At 38.4% G+C, this 23,247-nt stretch overlaps 1 protein-coding gene across 1 annotated transcript in view; it reads left to right on the forward strand.

The window, feature by feature from the left end:
- The window catches only part of PIK3C2G (phosphatidylinositol-4-phosphate 3-kinase catalytic subunit type 2 gamma), a 283,426-nt gene that overhangs the window by 167,879 nt on the left and 92,300 nt on the right, over positions 1-23,247 (forward strand). Inside the window, exons 22-25 of the mRNA XM_090275472.1 lie at positions 305-397; positions 2,325-2,454; positions 6,470-6,606; positions 10,872-11,041. Of these exons, the coding sequence (XP_090131598.1) occupies positions 305-397; positions 2,325-2,454; positions 6,470-6,606; positions 10,872-11,041 (530 nt within the window). The remainder of the gene's footprint in view (positions 1-304; positions 398-2,324; positions 2,455-6,469; positions 6,607-10,871; positions 11,042-23,247) is intronic.

Raw genomic sequence — 23,247 nt, forward strand, 5'->3', positions numbered from 1 at the left:
AATACCTACATATTACTTAGTTTAATTTAAATCCTCAACATAACACCACTGTTCAAAATGTAATTGAAAACTTATGACCTGCCAAAAGTCTGACTGTGCAGTTTCCAAGTAAAGGCTTTGGTTGGTAAGACTAAAGTTGTTGTTTTGTTTTTTTTAATAAATAACTTTCTTTGTTCCAAAATGTGAAAATTATTCATATGTGTTATATTTGCTCAAAGAACAAATTCTGCAAGGGGCCACGATTTCCTGGAAAGTGTTCTTTTTGCTTTATTTTGCTCACCATTTTTCTTTTCTCCTCTTATAGGCATGTTCATATTTCACATCTAATGCTTTGCCATTGAAGATTACTTTCATCAATGCTTATCCAATGGGCAAAAATATCAGCATCATTTTTAAGGTACAGTAATTCCTAAAGCATCAAATTGATTACATTGGTAGAAATGTTTGATTTATTACTCACAAAAAAATTACTGTAGCTATTTTCCTCTGGCAACAACACAGAAGATTCTAGTTATTTTTTATTTTGCATTTTTAAAGAATTATAGTACATGCCAAAATATAATGGACAATAAATCAAATGGTATTGGCTTAAAGCCAGTGAACCTTCAGTGCAAAACTTGAGAATGTGTTTCAACAAACAAAACTATACAATCACTTTTAAGTAGCACAGAAAACAGAATGTGTGGTGAGCCCCTGGAGGGAGAGCTTTCTTTTGACCTCAATAGTAAATTAAAATCAAATTACCTGTTACTGAAATAAAAATTAATTTAACATAAAATTCTTATCTGCAAGCACTTGCCTATTTTAGCAAGTGAGACTGCTTTCTTTTTAAAAATAAAACATACATATGAGCCATATCAGTCTTCATCATGAGTCCCATGGGAAAACAGAGTATAATGTTATACACAGGTAGGAAAAAGAGACTAAAGAAGAATCTGTAAAAAAGTAAAAATAAAAATAAAGAAAAGAAAGGGTTTGCAGGTCATCTGGTTATTTTAATTAATTATTCAGTCAAACCAGACAACAAGGTCCCAGAGTGATATCTTTGGCAGATTTGACTATTTTTGAGAATAATGTAACCTCAAGCAATAACGGTCCAATGACGCTGCTATTTGCTGAAGAAAACAAACAACGTGGAATCTTACCTTGGCATAATTTTATGCATGTAATTTAAAAAGCATTTAAAAAAATTATTGTATTTTTTTTCATTACCATTTAGTCCCCTCATACCCCTTCCCACCTGCAATCATCCCACTGTTGTCCCCATCCGTGAGTCCTTTTTCCTTTTTGCTCAATCCCTCCACCCCCTGACCTCCCTGCTCCCTTAGCTGTCATCCTGCTCTCCACTATGAGTCTGTCTCTATTTTCCTTGTTAGTTCAGTTTGTTCATTAGATTCCACATATGAATGAAATATGGTATTTTTCTTTCTCTTACTGGCTTATTTCACTTAGCACAATGTTCTCCAGGTCCATCCATACTGTTGCAAAGGGTAAAACCTTCTTTTTTATGGCTGAGTAGTATTCTATTGTGTAAATATCCCATAATTGTTTTATCCACTCATCTACTCATGGACTCTTAGGCTGCTTCTATATTTTGGTGATCGTAAATGACGCTGCAATGGAATAGAGGTGCTTATGTTCTTTCAAGTTAGTGTCTTGAGTTCAAAACAAGAAAGCATTTTCAAAACAAAAATCCTTATTTAGTTTAAAAACATAGAACTATTCTCTTCTTTTGGACATATTTCATTTTATTCACCAACTAGAAAATCTCCCCTTTATTATTTCTTATTTTTATCAAAGACCATTTATTCTGAAAACTTTTCAGCTGTCATCATATACAAGAAGTCTATGATTCAAAGTCTGATGAATCATATGTGTGCTATTTATCCTCACAGTCAAGATGTGCTTGGTATTCTAAGTGTAGATCAGTGAATAAATCTATGGCATACAAAATAACATTTCACTTAATTCTCTGTTGGTTGAGTTTGAAATTTGGATAAACATTCATTCAGCATCTCTTAACTAGAGTTTGAGTCTAAGACATTGCACATGGATACTAAATTAAAAGATTATTATCAGGGGACAACATTCCAAGCAGCTTCTAATATGATGGCTGAAGCTTCTGGAATCACTTAAAGGAAAGTTGTTATTTTCTTTGATCTTCTCTCAGAAACACAAGGTACCATTGGTGTTCATAAAACAATTGAAACCACTGAAAGTCAGGCTGAACATTTTTTCAAGGAAAGAAATGACATATATCTTGTATGAAAAGTTTAAATGGAATTCAAAGAGAAACCCAGAGTCTATAATTTTGTTTTTAACAGGCCGGAGATGATCTTCGTCAGGATATGCTTGTTCTGCAGATTGTTCAAATGATGGACAATATTTGGCTGCAGGAGGGCCTGGATATGCAAATGATCATTTATAGATGTCTGTCCACAGGAAAAGGCCAAGGTCGGTATAGATTAGATAATGAGTTGATGTACATTATTAATCTTATACACTCACTGGTAAAATGCAACTAAGTTTTCCACAGCACTCGGTTTAGACTATAAATTTTTAAATCCAAAGATCTATGCATAGTCATTCTTCCTTTGAAAAATTATTTTCAAAAACAGTAATCCCCAAAATAATTTACATAAAGCATAATGTCCTTTTAGGTATTCACTGGAAACTTGACAACCCAAATGTTAAATGTGATACTCTTTTATGTGTCTTTAAAAGTGAGTTAATTAGTAACTAACTTCTATTTTTTCTTTTTTCAAGATAATAATAGAAAAGCCAACTCATTCAGAAAAAATACAATTGTTGCCTTTTGCCAAAAAATTTTCAAAGTTGCAAAAGCTTAAAAGAGTTCTAAAAATTCTAAGTACATTATAAAACTGCACTTAATTTCTAAAAGACTTTTAAGTAAAATATTAATAATATCAATAGTCATAAGTGACTATACATTTGAACTATGAATTTACTTCAGCATCTCTTTTCCTTTATAAAACCGAAGACATTGTTATGGAAATATAGTTACATTTATCCATATTACCAATGAAAATAATGTCAGCGTCTACTCAAATTACAACCAAAACATGAGAAGTAAAAGTTGTATTTAATTACAATCATGCTAAATTAAAGATATTATTAAAAGGTTTCTTATAAGTGGCCATTGCCACTTAGAATTTTATTAAAGTAGTTGCTATAACTTATAGCAGATACTTCTGCATAAACAAAAAGATTTTTAAAAATCATAGAACTAGAAAAGGGACCTAGAACCATGTAGCCCTTTTTTCCTCTTCTTTCAGGCAAAGGGGCAATTTAAACCCATCATTACAAAAGGAAACCTGCCCCTCCAGTTCCTGACATCCTCTGGTAGGCTCAGTATCCCAGCCAATTGGGATTTGAGATCTTAGGAGCTCAGCATGGAAGCACCTCCTAGTTAGCTTAACTTGCCACTTGAACTTCAGTATGACTCCATTGTTATACTACTCAATTATTTTGATTCCTATAATAGTGCTTTTGCTTCCATGCCCCATGTCGCATGCCTGAACCCTTTCTAAAGCTGTAGTTCCTAAAAGTCTTTTATCATTGCTACTCTGAAACTGTTATACCTTGAGTTTTACTCTCCTTTTTCTCATGTGACCTAATTCTTTCATAGCCTCATATGTTGAAAGTGTAAGAATAAAACTAGATGAGCCAAGCTGAGCTTTATGATGTCACATGGATCACCTTTTCTTCAGAAATTGAATACATACATCACTGACCTCAGTGGAATTCTTCAGTTCCATCTACCTACTTCTCAGTTTATAATGATAGAAAGTAACTGAGGCTATATCTTTTGAAGTTAATAAAATGATTCAGTAAAACATGACTGTAGACTTGCCCAAAGTTGCAGATGTCATAAATCAACCAAGTTTTTCTTCCCCCATCTACCAATAATCTCCTGTAGTTGTAAAATTTCAGATGGCATTGTACTAGCAAATTATTTCTTCAAGAAAAATAGAGATCATTAAAGCAAATGTCATTTTTAGGTTGCATTTTTAATCATGTTCCAAGGCTTCATTAATATATTACTGTTCTCAAACCATATCAGAGAGTGATGTAGAGAATACTAAAATATGCTAAACAGAGCTTTGGCCCTTCAGGAGAATATACTCCAGGCCAGAATTTTACATGACTTTATCAACATTATTGTTGATTATAATTCTCGTGACTAATTTGTATATAATGTCCTAGGAGCTTTGGAAGAAACAATCAAGATAAATAAAAATTCTTTATAATTTATTTTATTTCTGGCTCTCCAAATTTCATTGGCATAAAAATTACTTAGGGGAATTGGAGGAGTAGATATAACAAGGCCCCAACCAGGGTACTAAGCCAGGCTCTCCACTGCGGGTGGGGGTGGGTTGCTCAAGTCTCAGTGATTGAAAAAGCAGCTCTGATGTTTCTTATGCACCCCTTTCGGAAAGCCACTGCCTTTTATAACACAACCTTGAAAACTTTGTTCCTAAGAACCTTGCTATTTAAAGAATGACCCATGGACCAGTAGCATTGACATTACCTGGGGAATTTTTAGAAATACAGAATCTCAAGCCTCACCCCTTTCCTACTGAATCAGAACCTACATTTTCATAAAATTCCCAAGTGATATATATGTGCATTAAAATTTGAGAAACGTTGCATTGAAGGACTATAAGAATGGAAACACACACATTACTCAATTCACACAGAATTATGTCAGAAGTGTTTAAAAGGTGTATGATACATACTGGATTAAAATGTATAGAATGTAATTTATGGTTTTAATTAATAGGCAGAATTTAGCCATCATGATTGTTATAAATTAGGTACAAGGTTTTTTGAGTAGTCAGCAATGCCAGGCTTATAATAAATAACTTGGGATTTAGCAAAGATTAACTCTCTGAAGACAAATGTGATCAGAAAAGTATCTGATATTGCTATAGCATAGTATCCAAAGGGTGTAATGATCTAAGTCCTAATTTGGGGCATGGTCAGATGTGAGGCTACAGTGAAACTCTTGGGAACCATGTAGAGGTAATTTTTCTATAGGAAATGTTACATGGAGGAATTGAAAAAAATGAGGAGCGAAATTTTCAGGATTAGAAAGAGGAATCACCTCTTTCTATGTAATTCCAGTGCTACTTATTGTAATGCTTTATATTTGCTATCTCACTTAATGCACATGAAAAAAACCTACACAAGAGCTGAATACTGGTGAAGGAAGAGGAAGAGGTACTATGATATTAAGGATGTGCTTAGGATCCAGGATTTATCTCTGGGGTGTTGGTTCTTTTTTTTTAACATATAGGTTTTATAGGTATTTGCAGCATTCAATTTCTACTTCCCATGTTTAAGTTTCTTTCTGATTCAGCAATGTAGATGCTTAATGGTCACAACTGGGCTATTGGATATTCAGAGAGATTCAGGCTGCCACCAGCTGCCGCTGGCCAAATCCAGCACAGAGAAGTGTTTTGTTTACCATCATTGTGATCTACTTTGTTGTTGTTTAATGTGAATGAAAGTCAGTTTTAAAAACTCAACCATCTCTCTTTTGATGTAATTACATTTGTATCCCTGCTCCCTTTGAAAATTTGAGTTTGCAACTCTTGCAGTTGTCAAGATGGTAAAAATCAGTTCTATGCTTTAATTTCTTCCAATGAGTTTATTTACAGAACTATACATTACAGGTGGTTTTGTGGACATTAATCCTGGGAGAGCATTAAATACTGAGTTTAACCTGTTGTTATCAACAAAATTTAAATCAGTGGGTTAGAAAATATTTACATTTCAATAATCTTATGAACACAATGAAAAGAAGCCTTGATAGATACTTGGCCAGTGGGGCAAAGGTCCTGTTGAAGTTTAATCAATATATGCTCCCTTAAAAAAATTATTATCATAGTTTCTCTTTAATGTTGACTGAGAAGGAAGGGGCAGGTCACTCTACATGTTTACTACAGTTACTCCTAGAAAACAAACATTTAACAGTGAAGCTTTTATTAACATGAAAATTGATTTTTATAACATATTTTAAATATTTGTTATAGAGATTGCATTTGGTTTGCCTTCCAAAGTTGTCATACAAGTTTGACTGTCCTCCCTTAAACTGTAAATGAATGTACAACCCCTGTGTTAATTAACCCGCTACTTTATTGACTCAGTGGGGTGTCTGTGTGACATCTAAATTGGCTCTCTATGCTAGTTCTAGAAAAAAATGTCAAAGCTGTTTCTGACATATCCAATTCAAACACAACAAGTAGCCTCCATGCTCCCCAGGATTTAGGAAAAATTAGAAGAGAGGCTAGAAGTAAGGCTCATTCACAGAAAATTTAGAGAGGAAAAGGATAATCCAAGTAGTGCAGACAATTATTGTTACCTAGATAAAGATGTATTTCCTTAGTATCCCTCATCCTGTGAAGAAAACATTATTTCTATATTCTCTTTTTTTATCAACCAGGATTGGTACAGATGGTGCCCGATGCTGTAACCCTAGCAAAGATCCATCGCCACTCTGGACTGATGGGACCGCTGAAGGAAAATACAATCAAAAAGTGGTTCAGTCAGCACAACCACTTAAAGGCCGATTATGAAAAGGTTTGTCCTCCTAGAGCTCATTTTACTTAATGTACAGTATTCCCTGCTTATTGCAGGTATTACATTCTAGACCCCCCTCCCCTGCGGTAGGTGAAAATCCGCGAAGTAAGAACCTTACATTTATTTTAGTATTTATATATATTTTAAGGCTTTATAAACCCTTCCCACACTCTTATAAACCATTCCCAGTCCTTTATTAACCTTTCCCACTCCCTGTTTAACCTTTTCCACACTTTTATAAACACTAGTTATGTTCTTAAACATATGCTACACTCTTAAACCTACGAAACTTTAACAACATACATATACAGTACTGCAAAATCCCGCGATATAGCGAAAAATCGGCAATAAATAATTAAATATAATATTTTTTAAAATCCCACGATACAGTGAGGCCACAATAAATGAACCATGATATAGAGAGGGCCTACTGTACTTAAATAAGAATATGCTCAAGTTCATTAGGTATTCTGATTTACAAAAAAGTAAATCCTTGAGTTCTAATTCAATCAGTCACCAGCCTTGTAATAATGACCCAGTTTAAATGATATATTAACTAGCTAAAAGTTTATATGTTTGGTTTTCCTTCTGGGTGAAATTCTGGGCTATAAAGACTTAGCTTTGCTCAGCAGCCTCCCTTATCTCACCTAAGATGATCTTTGAACTACTTCCTTCAAATTACCTCTGCCTATATGTACACAACCTCCAGTTTCTATAAATTGCCTTCCTTCCTTTGCAGCACATTTCTTCTGCCAAGCTCTACTTTCTCGTGCCTTATTCTTTCAATATTTGCAAAATGAATTAAAGAGTTTTAATTTTTTTAAGGATTTTTTTCTTAAGTGTATTTTATTGATTATGTTCTTACAACAGTCCCAGTTTTTTTTCCCATTGCTCCCCTCTGCCCAATACCCCCGTTCCCTCCACCAATACCACCTCCCCTTAGTTCATGTCCATGGGTCGTGCATATCAGTTCTTTGGCTTCACCCTTTCCTATATTATTCTTAACTTCCCCCTGTCTATTTTATACCAACTAATTATGCTTCTTAATCCCTGCACCATTTCTCCCTTTCTCCCCCTGCCCCTTCCCAGCTGATAGTCCTCCAAATAATCCCCATACCTATGATTCTGTTCCTATTATGGTTTGCTTAGTTGGATTTTGTTTTTATTTTTTAGATTCAGTTGTTGATAGTTGTGAGTTTGTTGTCATTTTAATGTTCATAGTTTTGAACTTCTTTTTCTTAAATAAGTCCCTTTGACATTTCATATGATAATGGCTTGGTGATAATGAACTCTTATAGCTTTACCTTGTCTGGGAAGCACTTTATCTGCCCTTCCATCCAAAATGATAGCTTTGCTGGATAGAGTAATCTTGGTTGTAGGTCCTTGCTTTTCATCACATTGAATACTTCTTGCCAGTCCCTTCCTGCCTGCAAAGTGTCCTCTGAGAAATCAGCTGATAGTCCTATAGGCACCCCCTTGTAGGTAATTCTCTGCTTTTCTCTTGCTGCTTTTAGGATTCTCTATTTATCTTTTACCTTTGGCATTTTAATGATGATGTGTTTTGGTGTGGTACTCTTTGGGTCTAGCTTGTTTGGGACTCTCTGTGCTTCCTGGGCTTGTATGTCTATTTCCTTCACCAAATTTGGGGAGTTTTCCTTCATTATTTTTTCACATAAGCTTTCAATTTCTTGCTCTTCCTCTTTTCCTTCTGGCAACCCTCTGATTCAGATGTTGGCACGTTTAAAGTTGTCTCAGTGGTTCTAAAGACTCTCTTCATTTTTTTTCAATCCTTCTTTCCTCATTCTGTACTGGTTGACTGTTTTGTTTTTTGTTTTTTTTTTTTTTCATCCTTATGTTCCAAATAATTGATTTGAACCCCGGTTTCCTTCCTTTCACCACTTGTTTTGTGTGTATTTTCCTTCATTTCACTTAGCATAAACTTCACTTCTTCCCTTATATGTTTGCTGTACTCAAGCATATCTGTAAAGACTGTAAGAATCTTTACCACCAGTGTTTTGAGTTCTGTGTCTGTTAAGTTGGCTATCTCTTTCTCACTTAGCTCTCCCACTGGAACCTTGATCCGTTCCCCCTTTTGGGCCATACTTCTCTGTCTCATCTTGACAGGCTCCTGTGTTTGTTTGCCTCTGTGTCTTGGGTAGAACTGTCTCTCCTGTTATGTTTTAAGGTATTCATCAGTACAGGGCGACCTGTTTCACCACATTGTGGCGCTGTATGTGAGGGAGGGGTCTGAGAGGGAACAATGCCACTTTCTCAGCACTTACCCCTTTTCCAGGCACCTCTCCCACTTCTGTATTGGACTGGCACCTCTCTAGCTGTCGCCCTGGCTGTTGTTCCCAGATTGGGTGGGTCACCGGACATTCTGGGACCGTGGGGGTCCTTTAAATAAGGAGACTTTGCTGAAAGACCAGCCCCCACTGGTCTGCACAGTCAAAAGCAATGAGGCTTTATTTTCCCCAGCCCTAGGACCATGAGCTGTGTTGTCCGGTCTAGTACTGGGAGAGCTCCCCAGGTGTCCCTCCTGACTTTTTAAAACATGTGACTGAACTTTCTGCTGGCCTGCCACTGCCGCCACCTCGCCAAGTCCTCTCTGCCCCAACCCTGACCCTCCCACCCACCCAGATGAGTATTTCTTCTTTATATCTTTGTTTGTTGGACTTCCATGCAGCTCGATTTTCTGGAATTTCTGGTTGTCTCTAGTTTTGAGGTAGTTGTATTCCTTCTCAGTTGTGGAGGGAGACACAGCGTGTCTGTCTAGGCCTCCATCTTGGCCAGAAGTCCCAAGTTTTAATTTTTTAGATCTCATTACTTTACATAACATACTATTTTATTTGACTACAAACATTTTTCCACAGTTCGCTTGATCCTAGCATCTGGTCTGCAGTGTACAGCTGTGCAGGTTCTATACTAGGGCTCCTGTCTAAGGAGAGGAGTCCGTTAGAACCAGGCCTGGTTCCACTTGCCAAGACATGAACTGGTATATCTGGGTGCACCCAGAGGCAGAGGCACCTTTATGCTAATTCACACAAAGATACAATATGGGCCAGCATTAGACTTGCTCTGAACTGTCCTGAGCACTGAAATCTCCTCATTCCAGGAAACCCCTTAGCTCTGGGCAAACTAGGATGATTGATTACCCTCTTAGCGTGGGTCATGATAAAAAGACCCAAGAGTTCACCTATTCCAGACTTCTGTGAGATTGGAGTGGAGCAAAATATAGGCTTGGGGAGAGCAAATAACAAAGAATTAGAGGTTATCTTGAATTCTATTTTTAGCGATTCAACAAATTGTAAAGCATTTTGCACAAATCTTTGGGGTTGTATTGTTTTAGGTATTTCCACATCCATTTGCTCTTCAGTCATAATGTGAAGAACATATTTTATCTTCACTTTATAAGTGAAGAAAATACAGACAGACAAAGTAAGTGACTTTCCCAGACATTTAGGATACCTGGGAGTAAGGTGTTCCGGCATATAGTACAGTGTCAGAGACTCCCATACCATCCTAGGCAGGCAACCATACCATCCTAGGACACTCATAACTATGGGTCAACCAACACCCATGACTACACCAAGGTCACTCATGGTTGCATCATTGATGAAAGTAATGCATACCCAGTAGGCCATTTTGAAAATAAAGAGTAATTTTGGCAAGGCACATTAGTTGATTAAAGATACATAAGCCACAATTGATTTAGCAGTAATCTGTTCACCCACACCCACATTCATTAACGTATACTATACTAAACACTTTTAGACATCAAGAGAATTACCTATTTGCAAGGATAAACATAAATTATTACAGGTATTCCAACATAGTTTTTTCTGTGTTAAAATTCAAATATTAAAAAGTTGATATTTTCTATTTTTCTGGAGATAGGCAATATTAAGCCATATTGTTCTTTCTTTTACCTTGAAAAAAATAATTCAATATTGTGTATTGAGACACTAAAAATATATACCAGGAATACTCTCTGGAAACTTTGAAAATTAGCTCCAACTGAATGAATGAGGTATTTTCCCTAATTTCAATGTAAACATTTATCTGTTAGGCTAAAGAACATGTTCTTCTGTAGCTCATCCAGAACCAGTTATTTAATCATACCCTTTTCTCAATTGAAATGTAGAAGTGGTTCTTGATTATGTAATTTTGCTTCCAACATAATTTTTACCATTAGCTCTGATATAAATGTATTTGCTATATTTTTATGTGTGTTATTTTTTTGTTGTTGTTTTTCAACTGATTAGGCCTTGAGGAACTTTTTCTATTCCTGTGCTGGCTGGTGTGTGGTAACGTTCATCCTGGGAGTCTGTGACCGTCACAATGACAATATCATGCTGACAAAGTCAGGCCACATGTTTCATATTGACTTTGGAAAAATTTTAGGTCATGCACAAACATTTGGAAGCATAAAAAGGTCAGTGGACAAATAATTTTTATTACAGCAATTAAGTGATGTCTTAGAGAGAGATATAGAGGCATAAAAACAAAGCAGATGACTTGCTTCTCAAATCCCCGAAAGTAACATAGACATGATTATAGATCTAATAAACTAAAGGAAAGATTTTTAAATAGATTGTTAATGGAAAATTTAGATTTCCTAAAATAGTTAGTGGACTAAACTGGCCCTCTCCTATGAGATGCTAATCCTGTTCTAGTCTGAATTATCTGAAATATAATATTTTGGGGGTTTTTAATAAACTTTGAATGGACAATGAAGCATAAATTTATGCTCTCAACATACCTGGTATATTGCCCATAGCAATCACCACTGCTGGTCTACTTATTATAAAACCAGCACCCTTTCTGAACTGAATCATTCTGGAATCATCCTAAATATATATAGTGAATACCTACCAATCGAGGGTCTAGGGTTACAACATTAAACAAGGCATATATCAACCCTGATCTCTTTCTAGGAGAGATGACGGGCATTAAACAAGTTAACATGCAGAGAAATCATATGATGAAGTAAGTAGTTTAATTTCTTATTAAGAAACAGAAGCAGAGAAATAGGATAGCAAGTGACTGAGGCAGGGATGCTGTGTCAAAGAAGTCTCTTAGAAGAGATGACAGACAGCTGTGTCATGAGTGGTTACTTTAGGAGATCCATGAGAAAAAAGGAGAACAAAACTAATAATCATTAGAATCTAAATAAGCATAGCACATTCCAGTGACAATAAGAACACAAGCAAATGAGTAAATTGAACCAGAGGCATGTAAACAAGGATCAGACTAACAGTTATGGGAGGGGGCAGGGAGAGACGAGGGGTAATAAGGGGAAGGCCATAGTCAAGGAATGTGTATAAATGACCCATGGACAGTGGGGAGGGGATTATTGTAAGAAAAGGGGTGAGCAGGATAGGGAGAAGGGAAAAAAAAGAAAGCTTGGGGCTGGAAGGTGGGATTGAGATGGGTGAGCAGTAGGAGGTTAAGGTGAAGAGTCTGGTGGAAGCCAGAGCAGGTAGGGCACTGAGGACATGGTGTGGAGGTTGGCTTTTATTTGAGTTCCAAGGGCAAATGATTGATGAACTTCCATGGTATTCAAAGTTCTCTCCTGCTGTCCAGTGAAGTAGTGAGACGAGCTAGGGGGCTACTGCAATAGTTAAGGCAAGAACTTAATGGTAGAAAAAAAGTGATAAAAACTGACAGGTTCAGAATATATTTTGGAGTGAGCTATAGAACCTGCTAATTCACTGGGCATCACCAGTGATTAATGAGCTGGGGGATGGGCCCAGTGTGTTAGAAGAATAAAAAAAATGTTCTAGGATGACTGACTGCTGGATATTTTATCTTAGCCAAAAATTATATTATTCACTGAATCAGAAAAGACCGTTTGATGAGTTGGTTTTTGTTTTATTTTATTTAAGCTGGAGGCTAGGAAACCAAAAGTTTAAGACCAAAGGTCCCTTGCTTTAAAAAGATACTTCATAAAAAAGTAGAAATGGGATCAGATCATTCGAAACCAGTCAGTCATTTCATCTAAAAACAGCTCTTCTATAGAAGAAATAATAATGTCTCCTACAATATAATGTGATGAACTTTCTCCAGATGGTCATAATCTGATATTAAAATGCTAACATGGACTATATAATATGGATCTTTGGAAAGAACTGATTTCTTGCTGGGCCATTGCCCTTTTACACTGCTTACATCACCATCTCTGAATATCTCACACTACCCATCTGTGTGATTCTGTTTAGGAAGTATTTGCAAACGTTGGGCTCTCCTCATGAGTTAGCCCAGCAGCACTCTCATTTGGATTCCCTGCCCACGGGTCCCAGAACCATTCCTCTAAACAATGCCTAGCACTGAACGTTCTATAATGTTCGTTGTAATCAATTACAATATAAGTCTAATTTAAGTGATGAGAAAAGAGGATGTATCTCTAGGTGACAGTTGTTTCTTTCATTTAAAATTATCTAAATATCTTATTTTTGGGTGATTTTTAAAGTATGTGCTTTGAAAGTCAAAAATTGAACTATCAGTCCTTTAAATTCTTTGACTTTGAGGCTTGTTGACTGAGAAACCAGATTGCGCTGTCAGTCAAGTTTCTTTAGATTGTTAGGTGTTTCGTCAATCAATTTTGACTTCAGGTGTAGTTTTAGACATAAACAGAGGTGTGCAGGACTAGGTTTCAAGAGCCTATTTTGTGTATTACTTCTTAACTCCACATTCAATGATATCACATCGGTAGCCTGAAATCAGCCATAGTGGATTATATGCACTATGGATATTGACAAATGTCACAAATCATAGCGTTTTTATTTTCTAAAAAAACTGACCTAGTTATTAAATATTTACCACTGTACAACAGGACATAAATCCATTTAAAGCAGATTAATATCATTTCAGAATGCAATAAAATAAAATTCAAGCCCTGTTCTTTAACTTAAAATATTTACTCCAGGATGATCAAGATATTATATATCTGTCTTCTTACAATATGGTTTATACCCTTTTCAAATTTTATCCCAATAAATCACCAACTACCTAATGTAATTAATCTCAGAATTTTCATCTCAATATTAGTCATAAAATTCCTTGTATCTATTATCATTATCTTCAATGGTTAATTATCATTGATTTAAAGATTTTAATGTTTCATTTCTAATTTGAGTATTATAATATCTATGTTCTAAATATTCTCAATTTAAAACCATCTTTGGAAAGCAAAATGCTCTTAGCAGATTAAAAGATTAATTTTTGTCTTACTCTAGTCATCCTGGTTTTGTAAAATATTCATAGTAATCCAAATGCTATATAGGTATTAATTATCTTCCACATGCTTTAATTACTGTCTTAGTGTTCTTTGAAATTAGATGAATTTACTGGTTTGTTATTCACACAATTGTTTATTAAGAAACAGTGTGGTTCCTTTTACTCAAATAATTCCTCTTCTAAATTTTTTAGAAGAAAGACATATTTCCAATCCCTCTTCAACTGTGAGTGCCTTAAGGACATCTTTGTATCTTAAGCACCCAGCTTGTACCTGACACTTAACTAGGGCTCAATTTTGTTAAATTACTACAAAAATGTCATAAAATTTACTGCTCTTGACTTGAGAAAGTATAATTTTTCTGAAGATAAAATTATTAAGAACTTGACATACTCTTTTTTATAGCTGGAAATTTACCAAGGGGTTTTTATCTAGTGTTCATTCTACATGTGGGAGTCTGGAGGATAAGACTCACAATTTGAGACACACCACTTCACCCCCATAAGACTGGCTACTATAAAAAAACAGGAGACAAGTGTCAGCAAGGATGTGGCTAAATTGGAACTCCTGTGCAATGTTAGTGGGAATATAAAATGGTACTGCTGCTATGGAAAATAGTATGGCTGTTCCTCATAAATATAAAAATAGGATTACCAAATGTTCCAGCAATTTCACTTTTGGGTATATACCCTAAAGAATTAAAAGCAGGGATTCACAGAGATATTTGTATACCCATGTTCTCAGCATCATTATTCACAATAACTAAAATGTAGAAGCAACCCAAGAGTCCATCAACAGATGAATAGGTAAGCAGAATGTTGTATATACATACAAAAACATATTATTCAGCCTTAAAAGGAGAAAATTCTGACACATGTGATACACAAATGAACCTTGAGGCGATTATGCTGAACAAAATAAGCCAGTCACCAAAAGGCAAACACTGCATCCTTTCACTTAGATAAGGTACTTAGAGTAGTCAGAATCATAGAGACAGAAAGTATGATGGTGGTGGCCAGGTGTTAGGGGGATACAGGAATGGGGAGTTATTGTTCAGTAAGTATAGAGTTTCATTTTATAAAGTGAAAAGAGTTATGGATGGTTGGTACTAATGGTTGCACAAGATTATGATTATAATACCACTGAACTGTACACTTAAAAATGGTTAAGACAGTAAATATTATGGTATGTATTACCACCACAATGAAATTGCTGAAAAAAGATAGGTATACTACAAGTATCACAAAGTCTTCACCAATCACAAAGTCAATTCTAGGCAAACTACACCTAGCATTTGAATAGTGCTTTGGATTTTCAAAGCACTTCCACATAGACAAATTTAAGAAATAAAGTTTGTCAAGTTTGTCATCATTTACATTTTCTTGCTATTACTTGTCCCTCTTCTATTTCACCTCATCATTCCACTATGTATTATCACCTGGTTTCTTTTAAGTAACCTTCTTTATTTCTATCTATCTCCCCTCCCAGTAGAATTTTTTTAAAAAACAAAACTGTTTCTCTAGTTTAAAAAAAAAAAAAAAAAAAAAAAAAACGTGAATTTTACTCAAAGAGAGACTTGTAAGTTTTCAGACAAAAAAACATGAGGGATGATGGAGAAAGGAAGAAAAGTTTATGGGAATAAAAGGAAAGAAATGAGAGAGGGAAAGAGAGAGGGAGACAACTATTTAAACAGTAGTGCAAGGATTCTGCCTTCCTGCCCTCAATGAGCCTGTGCTCCACTGTGAACAAAGTATGCTTGAAATGGAAGACAGAAGTGCAGACTCCTCAGTTGGTCTAAGGTACAATGTGCCTGTCAATATAAGCATTTTATAGCCCTGAGTCTGTATCTAGTCTCTAAAGAAAGACTACAAGTGTCTCCTGAACATGAACCCAGTATAAGAACTTCATCTGGTGTTCAACTGAAAAAACAGTACCTGATCCTATGCTGGGGGAAACACAAGTCTGATAGGTAAATTTTGAACATGTACTTGGTAACTTTATGAGTGATTTCAATGTTTCAGAGGCAACTTGGGGACTATTTTTGGATTTTACCTTCGACATGACTTTTAGAACCTAATACTATTTAAAGTATGATACCACAATCCAATTTCATGCCAGCGTTATAGCTTGAATAATCTTTTCTTTACATCCAGACTAACTTCTTTCCCAAGCAGACAGTGAGATTCCATGCAAAACATAACTGTACATCTGCACTTGAACCCAAGCTCAAGGGAGGGAAACATGGGAATTTGGAGGAGCTGACCAGTCTCTTCCTATCCTCATAAAATCCTGATCTACTATGAACTCAAAATATCAGACTTAGGAAAGTAGGACTGATGATTTTGAAAAGGTAGTTCTTTCAACTACCCTTTTCAAGTAAGAAAGATGGTGGACCTGTAAGAAACTCAAGTTATTGCCTAAAGTTATTGAGCAGTTAAAGATCAGCGACCTCCAAGAGTCTAACTTAGTACTCATAGTGCATTTATGAAAGACTTAAGTGATTATTTGTGTGGGTCTCATCAGCTAATAATTGCTGAGAGCTTGGAGATCTCGCTGGATATCCAGAAGCTCTTTTTGTAATAGTGCATGAACTGTATGTTCTCATTCATATTGCACATATGAGCTTTCCTGTGTTGTATAATTATACAAGGTATTATCCCATCCAACTGAGATTCCAAATTGCCTGCTCAATTAACTCATGGATATTAGACAAGAGACTTGTGTTCTTTCTGTTGGACAGCAAAATGTTCTCTCTGAAATGTAGGTTGTTTGTGATATCAGGAAAAGTGTAGGCTTAAACATTTCTCAAGATACTCTACAGTCATTTATCTGTATGCTAAAATCACCAGCCACCGTGATGAGAACCTTCAACTTTTAGAAAATTTAAAACAATGTATTTTAATGTTACTATGATATTTCCTGGAGACAATAACATTTGAAATTTATGAAATTAATAGTAATTTCAATAATAAAATGTGCCTCATTACTAAGTCCTGTTTTGGTTCACAATACAGATACGTATTTAAACACTCAAGTCTTTCAAACCTGGGATTAAAGTTTGTGCACATCCATTTACTGATTCAATCAGTTACTCAGTTAAATGCCAGATTAGCTGTACTACAAAAGGAAGGGATATATATGTTCACAGAACCAGGCAGACTGATTCTCCAGTCAAGAATCCTGGATACAGCTGTCTGCCCTTCCATGCCACTCTCCATATGCCCTGCCTCCATCACCAATATTGAAACATGTAGTTCTTATCAAATTGCTGTGGATTATCACTGAGAGTGGTGAAAGCAAGTGATCCTTGGTATGGTGCTACATCATCCAGTATGGAAAATCAAATTTTAAAGGAAATAGTCAAAATTACCATTTAAAGCCTAATAAATACATGACATGCATTAATTTAATTAATCCTCACAGGAACTCTTTGAAGTAGCTACTGTTATTGTCTCTAATTCACAAATCAAAAACTAAGACAGAGAGAAGTCTTAGTTGTTTTAAGTTGTCCAGAGTTACAGGCAGTAGTAGGTCACAGGGCTCTTGAGAAAGTCCTCTGTAGGAGACTGATATTCCCATTTCTCAATAATCCCAACATACTCTCTCTTCTCTCAGCATTGGTACAAATTGCTCTTTCTTTAGTTAGTATAAGATGACATAATGATCCTGAATTTATGGTCATGATATATATTAAATTCAAATCTTTAATGATTATAATAAAATATGTTGTATGATGATTGTACTGCGAGAAGCATTCAAAAATTAAGACCAAGAGTTGAAGTAACAAGGCCATTTTCCCTTCCCTGGGCAATGTGCTCTTTTATGTGTGAAAAAGCAGGCACAATTGCTTATTCTCTTTTAATTTTTCTTCTTTGCATTAAAAAAACATCTAATAAGAACCTTTAAACTAATACAAGTTAAATACTCATGGGATGTGACTCTAATTTTCAGAGTCCACCCAGACTATTGAACTTAATATGGCCAAAGACCACCCTGAACTGTTGGGATGAAGCCCAGTGGTATTATCTGGACGGCATAATTCACATTTGAGGAAGTTTGTTCTGCCGATTATTGTGTTCTCAAATAGCTTATGTGCTCAATCCTTCAAACTCTAACAGCATTCATTTTTAAAGTACATACACATTTGTTTAAAGAACATTTCAATAAATAAAAGCTCATTTTAAGGATATAGCACCTCATCTATTTCAGAGTGCATCCATGACAATTAGTGCGCTTGATCTTCTTCCTTAATAAAGTATTGTAGCATAGTGCAGTCCCCACCAGAGGGCTAGTGGTATTGAGGACTTTTCAAGAGGAAGTAGAAGATGAGCAGGACTTTGAAGAGGACAATACCACCCGTAGCAGAGAGTATTGTGAGGAAGAGTGTGGAGGCAGAAGATGAGCATGTGCCATAACCCACTCACCTGCTTCCTCTGTGCTGCACCACAGCAGCCACGCACTACAAGAAAACATCAACACAACAGGGCAGACATTGTCTCCAGCTTCACATGGGCCATCTTCCTGGCCCTGCAATCACACAGTACTTCTGTGGTCCTCTCATTATTTCCCTCTATGCAATCATTTGTACTTTATTCTCACAGGATAAACATCAGATCTCATTATCCCCTCTCCCTACTTTAGACAGAAGATCATAGCTCCTATGTTATTAAGAAAATTAAAACAGAACAGAGCCTGCTTTTCTACTCGATACAAAACTCACAAACTTATATCTGCACATAAACTTCATCCTTCTTGTTGTAATAGATTCATTTTCCCTTTTAAAGCCAATCCCTCCATCTGTGCTTTGGAGCTGTTTCCTTCCTACTTTCTAATGTACTTTATACTATCAATAATTAACTTGTCCTTGCATATTTATTTTCTCCCTCTTAAATAATCCTTTTAAATATGCTTGTCTCTCCAAAGTTTAAATAACCCTGCCTCAAATCCCCATTTCCATGCCATTTCATTCATTTTCACAAACTTCCTGCTGGAGTTTCCTGAACTCTTGAACTCCTTTCCTTACCTCCCATTCTATAACCATTTCAATCTGTGTTTATTCTACATTACTTGATAAGATCAACAATGACCTTCATAGTGTTAAATTGAACACTATTGATTTTGCATTTTACCTAAGTCATCAGCAGATTTCAATAGTGATGACTATTCCTTCCTTAAAATACCCTCCTCACTTGCCTTCTGTGATGCAGCATCACTCTTGAGATTTTCTTGATGCAGGATGATTTCTTTCTACCAAGCCACTAAATGCTAAGATTCCTCAAGTCTTCTCTTAGCCCTTTTCTCTTCTTACTCACAGTCTTTACCAAACTGGTATCAGCTACATCCAAGGCTTCTGTCAATATTTTAATCCAAGTGACTCACAAATTTTAATTAAACATTTGACTTTGGGGTAACAAGATTCACATGTAGTTGTAAGAAATAATATATACATCTTATGTACCCTTTGACAGTTTTCTCCAATGGAAACATCTTATAAAATTATAGTGCAGTGTCATAACCAGGATATTGATACTGATACACTCCAGATACAGAATAGTCACATCAACCCCAGGATTCTTCATATTGCCCTTTTAAAGGCACACCCACTTTCCTCTCACTGCCTGTCCCCTCCATCTTATCCCCTGAACCACTGATTTTTTCCATTTCTATAACTATGTGATTTCAAGGGTATTATATAAGTGGAGTCATACAGTATGTAACATTTTGAGATTGGCTTTTTTTAACATAGCAAAGGTCTTTGGACAGTCATCCAAGTTCTTTTGTGTATCAATAGTTTGTTCCTTTTATTGACAAATATCCCGGCTCTTCGCCTCGCTAGCTGGAACATCAGGACCATGTGCCCCGGACTTACTGCAGACCTTCCGTGGATCAAGGGTGCCAGGAAAACCGCTGTCATCGATAGGGAACTGGCACGACTAAACATCGACATTGCGGCTCTACAGGAGACCCGGTTGGCCGACAACGGAACTATCAGAGAAACCAACTACACCTTCTACTGGCAAGGGAAGTCTCCGGACCAACCAAGACAGCACGGTGTTGGGTTCGCTGTGAAGAACACGCTTGTTAACTCCATAGAGCCACCCACAGGAGGCACAGAGAGATTACTTACCCTCCGATTGTCAACAACTTTCGGCCCAGTCAGCATTCTTAGCGCGTATGCCCCAACCCTCTGCGCCACCACCGAAGAGAAAGAACAGTTCTACCATGCCCTGGACGAAGCGTTATCCAAGATTCCCAGAAGTAACGCTCTCTATCTCCTTGGAGACTTCAACGCAAGAGTAGGAGCCGACCACATGGCCTGGCCCACCTGCCTTGGAAACTTTGGGAGAGGAAAGATCAATGAGAATGGTCAGCGACTGCTTGAGCTTTTGTGTCACCACGGCCTGTGCGTGACAAACACATTCTTCAAGTGCAAAGAGATCCACCAGGTGTCATGGAGGCACCCCCGCTCCCGCCATTGGCACCAGCTTGACCTCGTCATCACCAGAAGAACGGATATTGGCAGCACCCTCCTCACCCGCAGCTACCACAGTGCAGACTGCAACACGGACCATGCCCTCGTGGTAAGCAAGGTGCGCATAATGCCGAAGAGGTTGCACCACTCCAAGATGAAGGGTCGCCCACGTATCAACACCAGTTGTGCCAGCAACCCAGTTAAGACCCAGCAATTCATCAACAAGATGGAAGATGCACTCGGCGAGGGAGTGGCGGCAGATGACATTATCGAATCCAATTGGCCACGTCTCCGTGACGCCATATACAACTCCGCCATTATTGCTTACGGGAAGAAAGAGCGGAAGAACGCTGACTGGTACGAGGCTCACTGGGAAGAAATGGAACCCGTGATCGAGGCTAAGAGGAAGGCCCTACTGGCTTACAAGGTCACGCCCACTCCCAGTACACTTCAAGCTCTACGGGCTGCCAGGAACAAAGTCCAGAAGACCGCCCGCCACTGTGCCAACACCTATTGGCTAAACCTGTGCAGAAGCATTCAGGAAGCTGCCGATATAGGCAACGCACGAGGAATGTATGAGGGTATCAAGAAGGCAACAGGCCCAATCCCCTCCAAGATCGCCCCCCTTAAGTCCAAGACAGGTGAGGTCATCACTGACCAGGAACAGCAAATGCGGCGGTGGACCGAGCACTACCTCGAGCTGTACGCAACGAAGAACACCGTAACAGACACTGCTCTTAAAGCCATCCCAGACCTACCAGTCATGGAGGAGCTAGACACCCCACCTACTGCGGCAGAGCTCGGCAAAGCCATCGACCGCCTTGCTTGCGGGAAAGCACCAGGAAGCGACGGAATCCCTCCAGAAATCCTAAAGAGCGGGAAACCAGTCCTGCTACAGCCGCTCCACCATCTACTCTGTCTCTGCTGGAAGGAGGGTTACATCCCCCAGGATATGAGAGACGCCAACATTATCACCATGTACAAGAACAAAGGAGACCGCAGCGACTGCAACAACTACCGGGGCATCTCTCTCCTCAGCGTCGTCGGCAAAGTATTCGCCCGGGTCGCTCTTGCCCGCCTGCAGACCCTTGCTTCCCGCGTCTACCCAGAGTCCCAGTGTGGCTTCAGAGCTGGCCGATCAACAGTGGACATGATCTTCTCCCTACGCCAGCTGCAGGAGAAGCATAAACCACTCTACCTCGCCTTTATTGACCTCACGAAGGCGTTTGATCTGGTCAGTCGAAGCGGACTCTTCAGCTTGCTACGGAAGATTGGCTGTCCACCACATCTGCTTGCTGTGGTCATGTCCTTTCACGACAACATGCACAGCACGGTGTCCTACAACGGCGCAACCTCTGAGGCCTTCCCAGTCAGCAGCGGAGTAAAGCAGGGCTGCGTCCTCGCGCCTACGCTGTTCGGAATCTTCTTCTCCATGCTCCTCCAATACGCCTTTAAGGACTGCAGCGAGGGTGTCTTCATTCACACCAGATCCGATGGCAAGCTCTACAACCTGGCCCGTCTACGAGCCAAGACCAAAGTCAAAGAGGTGCTCATCCGTGAGATGCTCTTCGCCGACGATGCAGCTTTGACATCACACTCCGAAGAGGGACTCCAGCAGCTAGTCACTTGCCTTTCTCACGCATGCAAGGAGTTCGGACTAGCCATCAGCCTGACGAAGACGAATGTTATGGCTCAAGGCACGGGGACTCCCCCATGCATCACCATCGACGGATACACCCTGGAGGTTGTCAACGACTTCACTTACCTCGGGTCCACCATCTCGAGCTCTCTGTCAGTTGACTTGGAGGTCAACCGGAGAATCACCAGGGCAGCCACAGTTATGGCCAGACTGAACCGGCGAGCGTGGAACAATTCCAGCCTCACTGAGAAAACCAGACTGCGCATCTACCAAGCCTGCGTACTCAGCACTCTCCTCTATGGCAGAGAGACGTGAACCACCTACGCAAGGCACGAAAGGAAACTCAACAGCTTCCACATGAGGTGCCTGCGACGCGTCCTGCATGTCGCCTGGCAGGATAAGGTCCCCAACACCGAGGTGCTGAAGCGAGCCAATATGAGCAGTTTGCATGCAGTTCTTAGCGAGAGACGCCTCAGGTGGCTCGGCCATGTCAAAAGAATGGATGCAGGCCGTATCCCCAAAGACCTCCTCTACGGCGAGCTAGCAGAAGGCAAGAGGATGACAGGGCGCCCAAAACTGCAGTTCAAAGACATCTGCAAAAAGGACATGACACAATGCTCCATCAATCTCAACACATGGGAAGTTCAAGCGGACGACCGCCTAGCCTGGAGGCTCGCGGTCAGGCAAGGTACGTCACGCGCGGAGGCTGCGCGCAACGAGGAGGCGGCCCAGAAAAGATCGAGGCGGAAGCAGCGTCAACAGCAGCAACAACAGCCATCTGCCTTCACCTGTACCAAGTGCGGCAGGGATTGTCACTCCCGAATCGGACTGCACAGCCATTCTCGGCAGTGCAGATAGACTCTCAGGAAGCTACGCCATCGTCTCTCAAGACGGACGGCTGCCGACGACGATTTAATTATTCACCCATTGAAGGATATCTGGGCTATTTCCAGATTCTAGCTATTACAAATAAAGCTGCTTCTGTGTGAATATATTCTTATTTCTGTGAGACAAAGTCACAAAAGTATAGTTGCTAGCTTGTATAGTAGTTGCATGTTATTGTTGTTTAAATAACTGCCAAGTGGTTTTCCATTGTGGATATACCATTTTACTTTTCCATCACTATGATCCAGTTTCTCCATATACTTGCCAGAATTTGGTATTGTAATTAACTTTTTATTTTAGCCATTCTGATAGGTATTTAGTGATAGCTCATTGTGGTTTTAATTTGCATTTTTCTAAAGGCTAATGATGTTGAACATCCTTTCATGTGCTTGTTTACCATCTGCACAT

Source organism: Furipterus horrens, unplaced genomic scaffold (genome assembly GCF_987537825.1).
Source record: "Furipterus horrens unplaced genomic scaffold, mFurHor1.1.pri manual_scaffold_4, whole genome shotgun sequence".
In the NCBI taxonomy this organism is placed as follows: Eukaryota; Metazoa; Chordata; class Mammalia; order Chiroptera; family Furipteridae; genus Furipterus; species Furipterus horrens.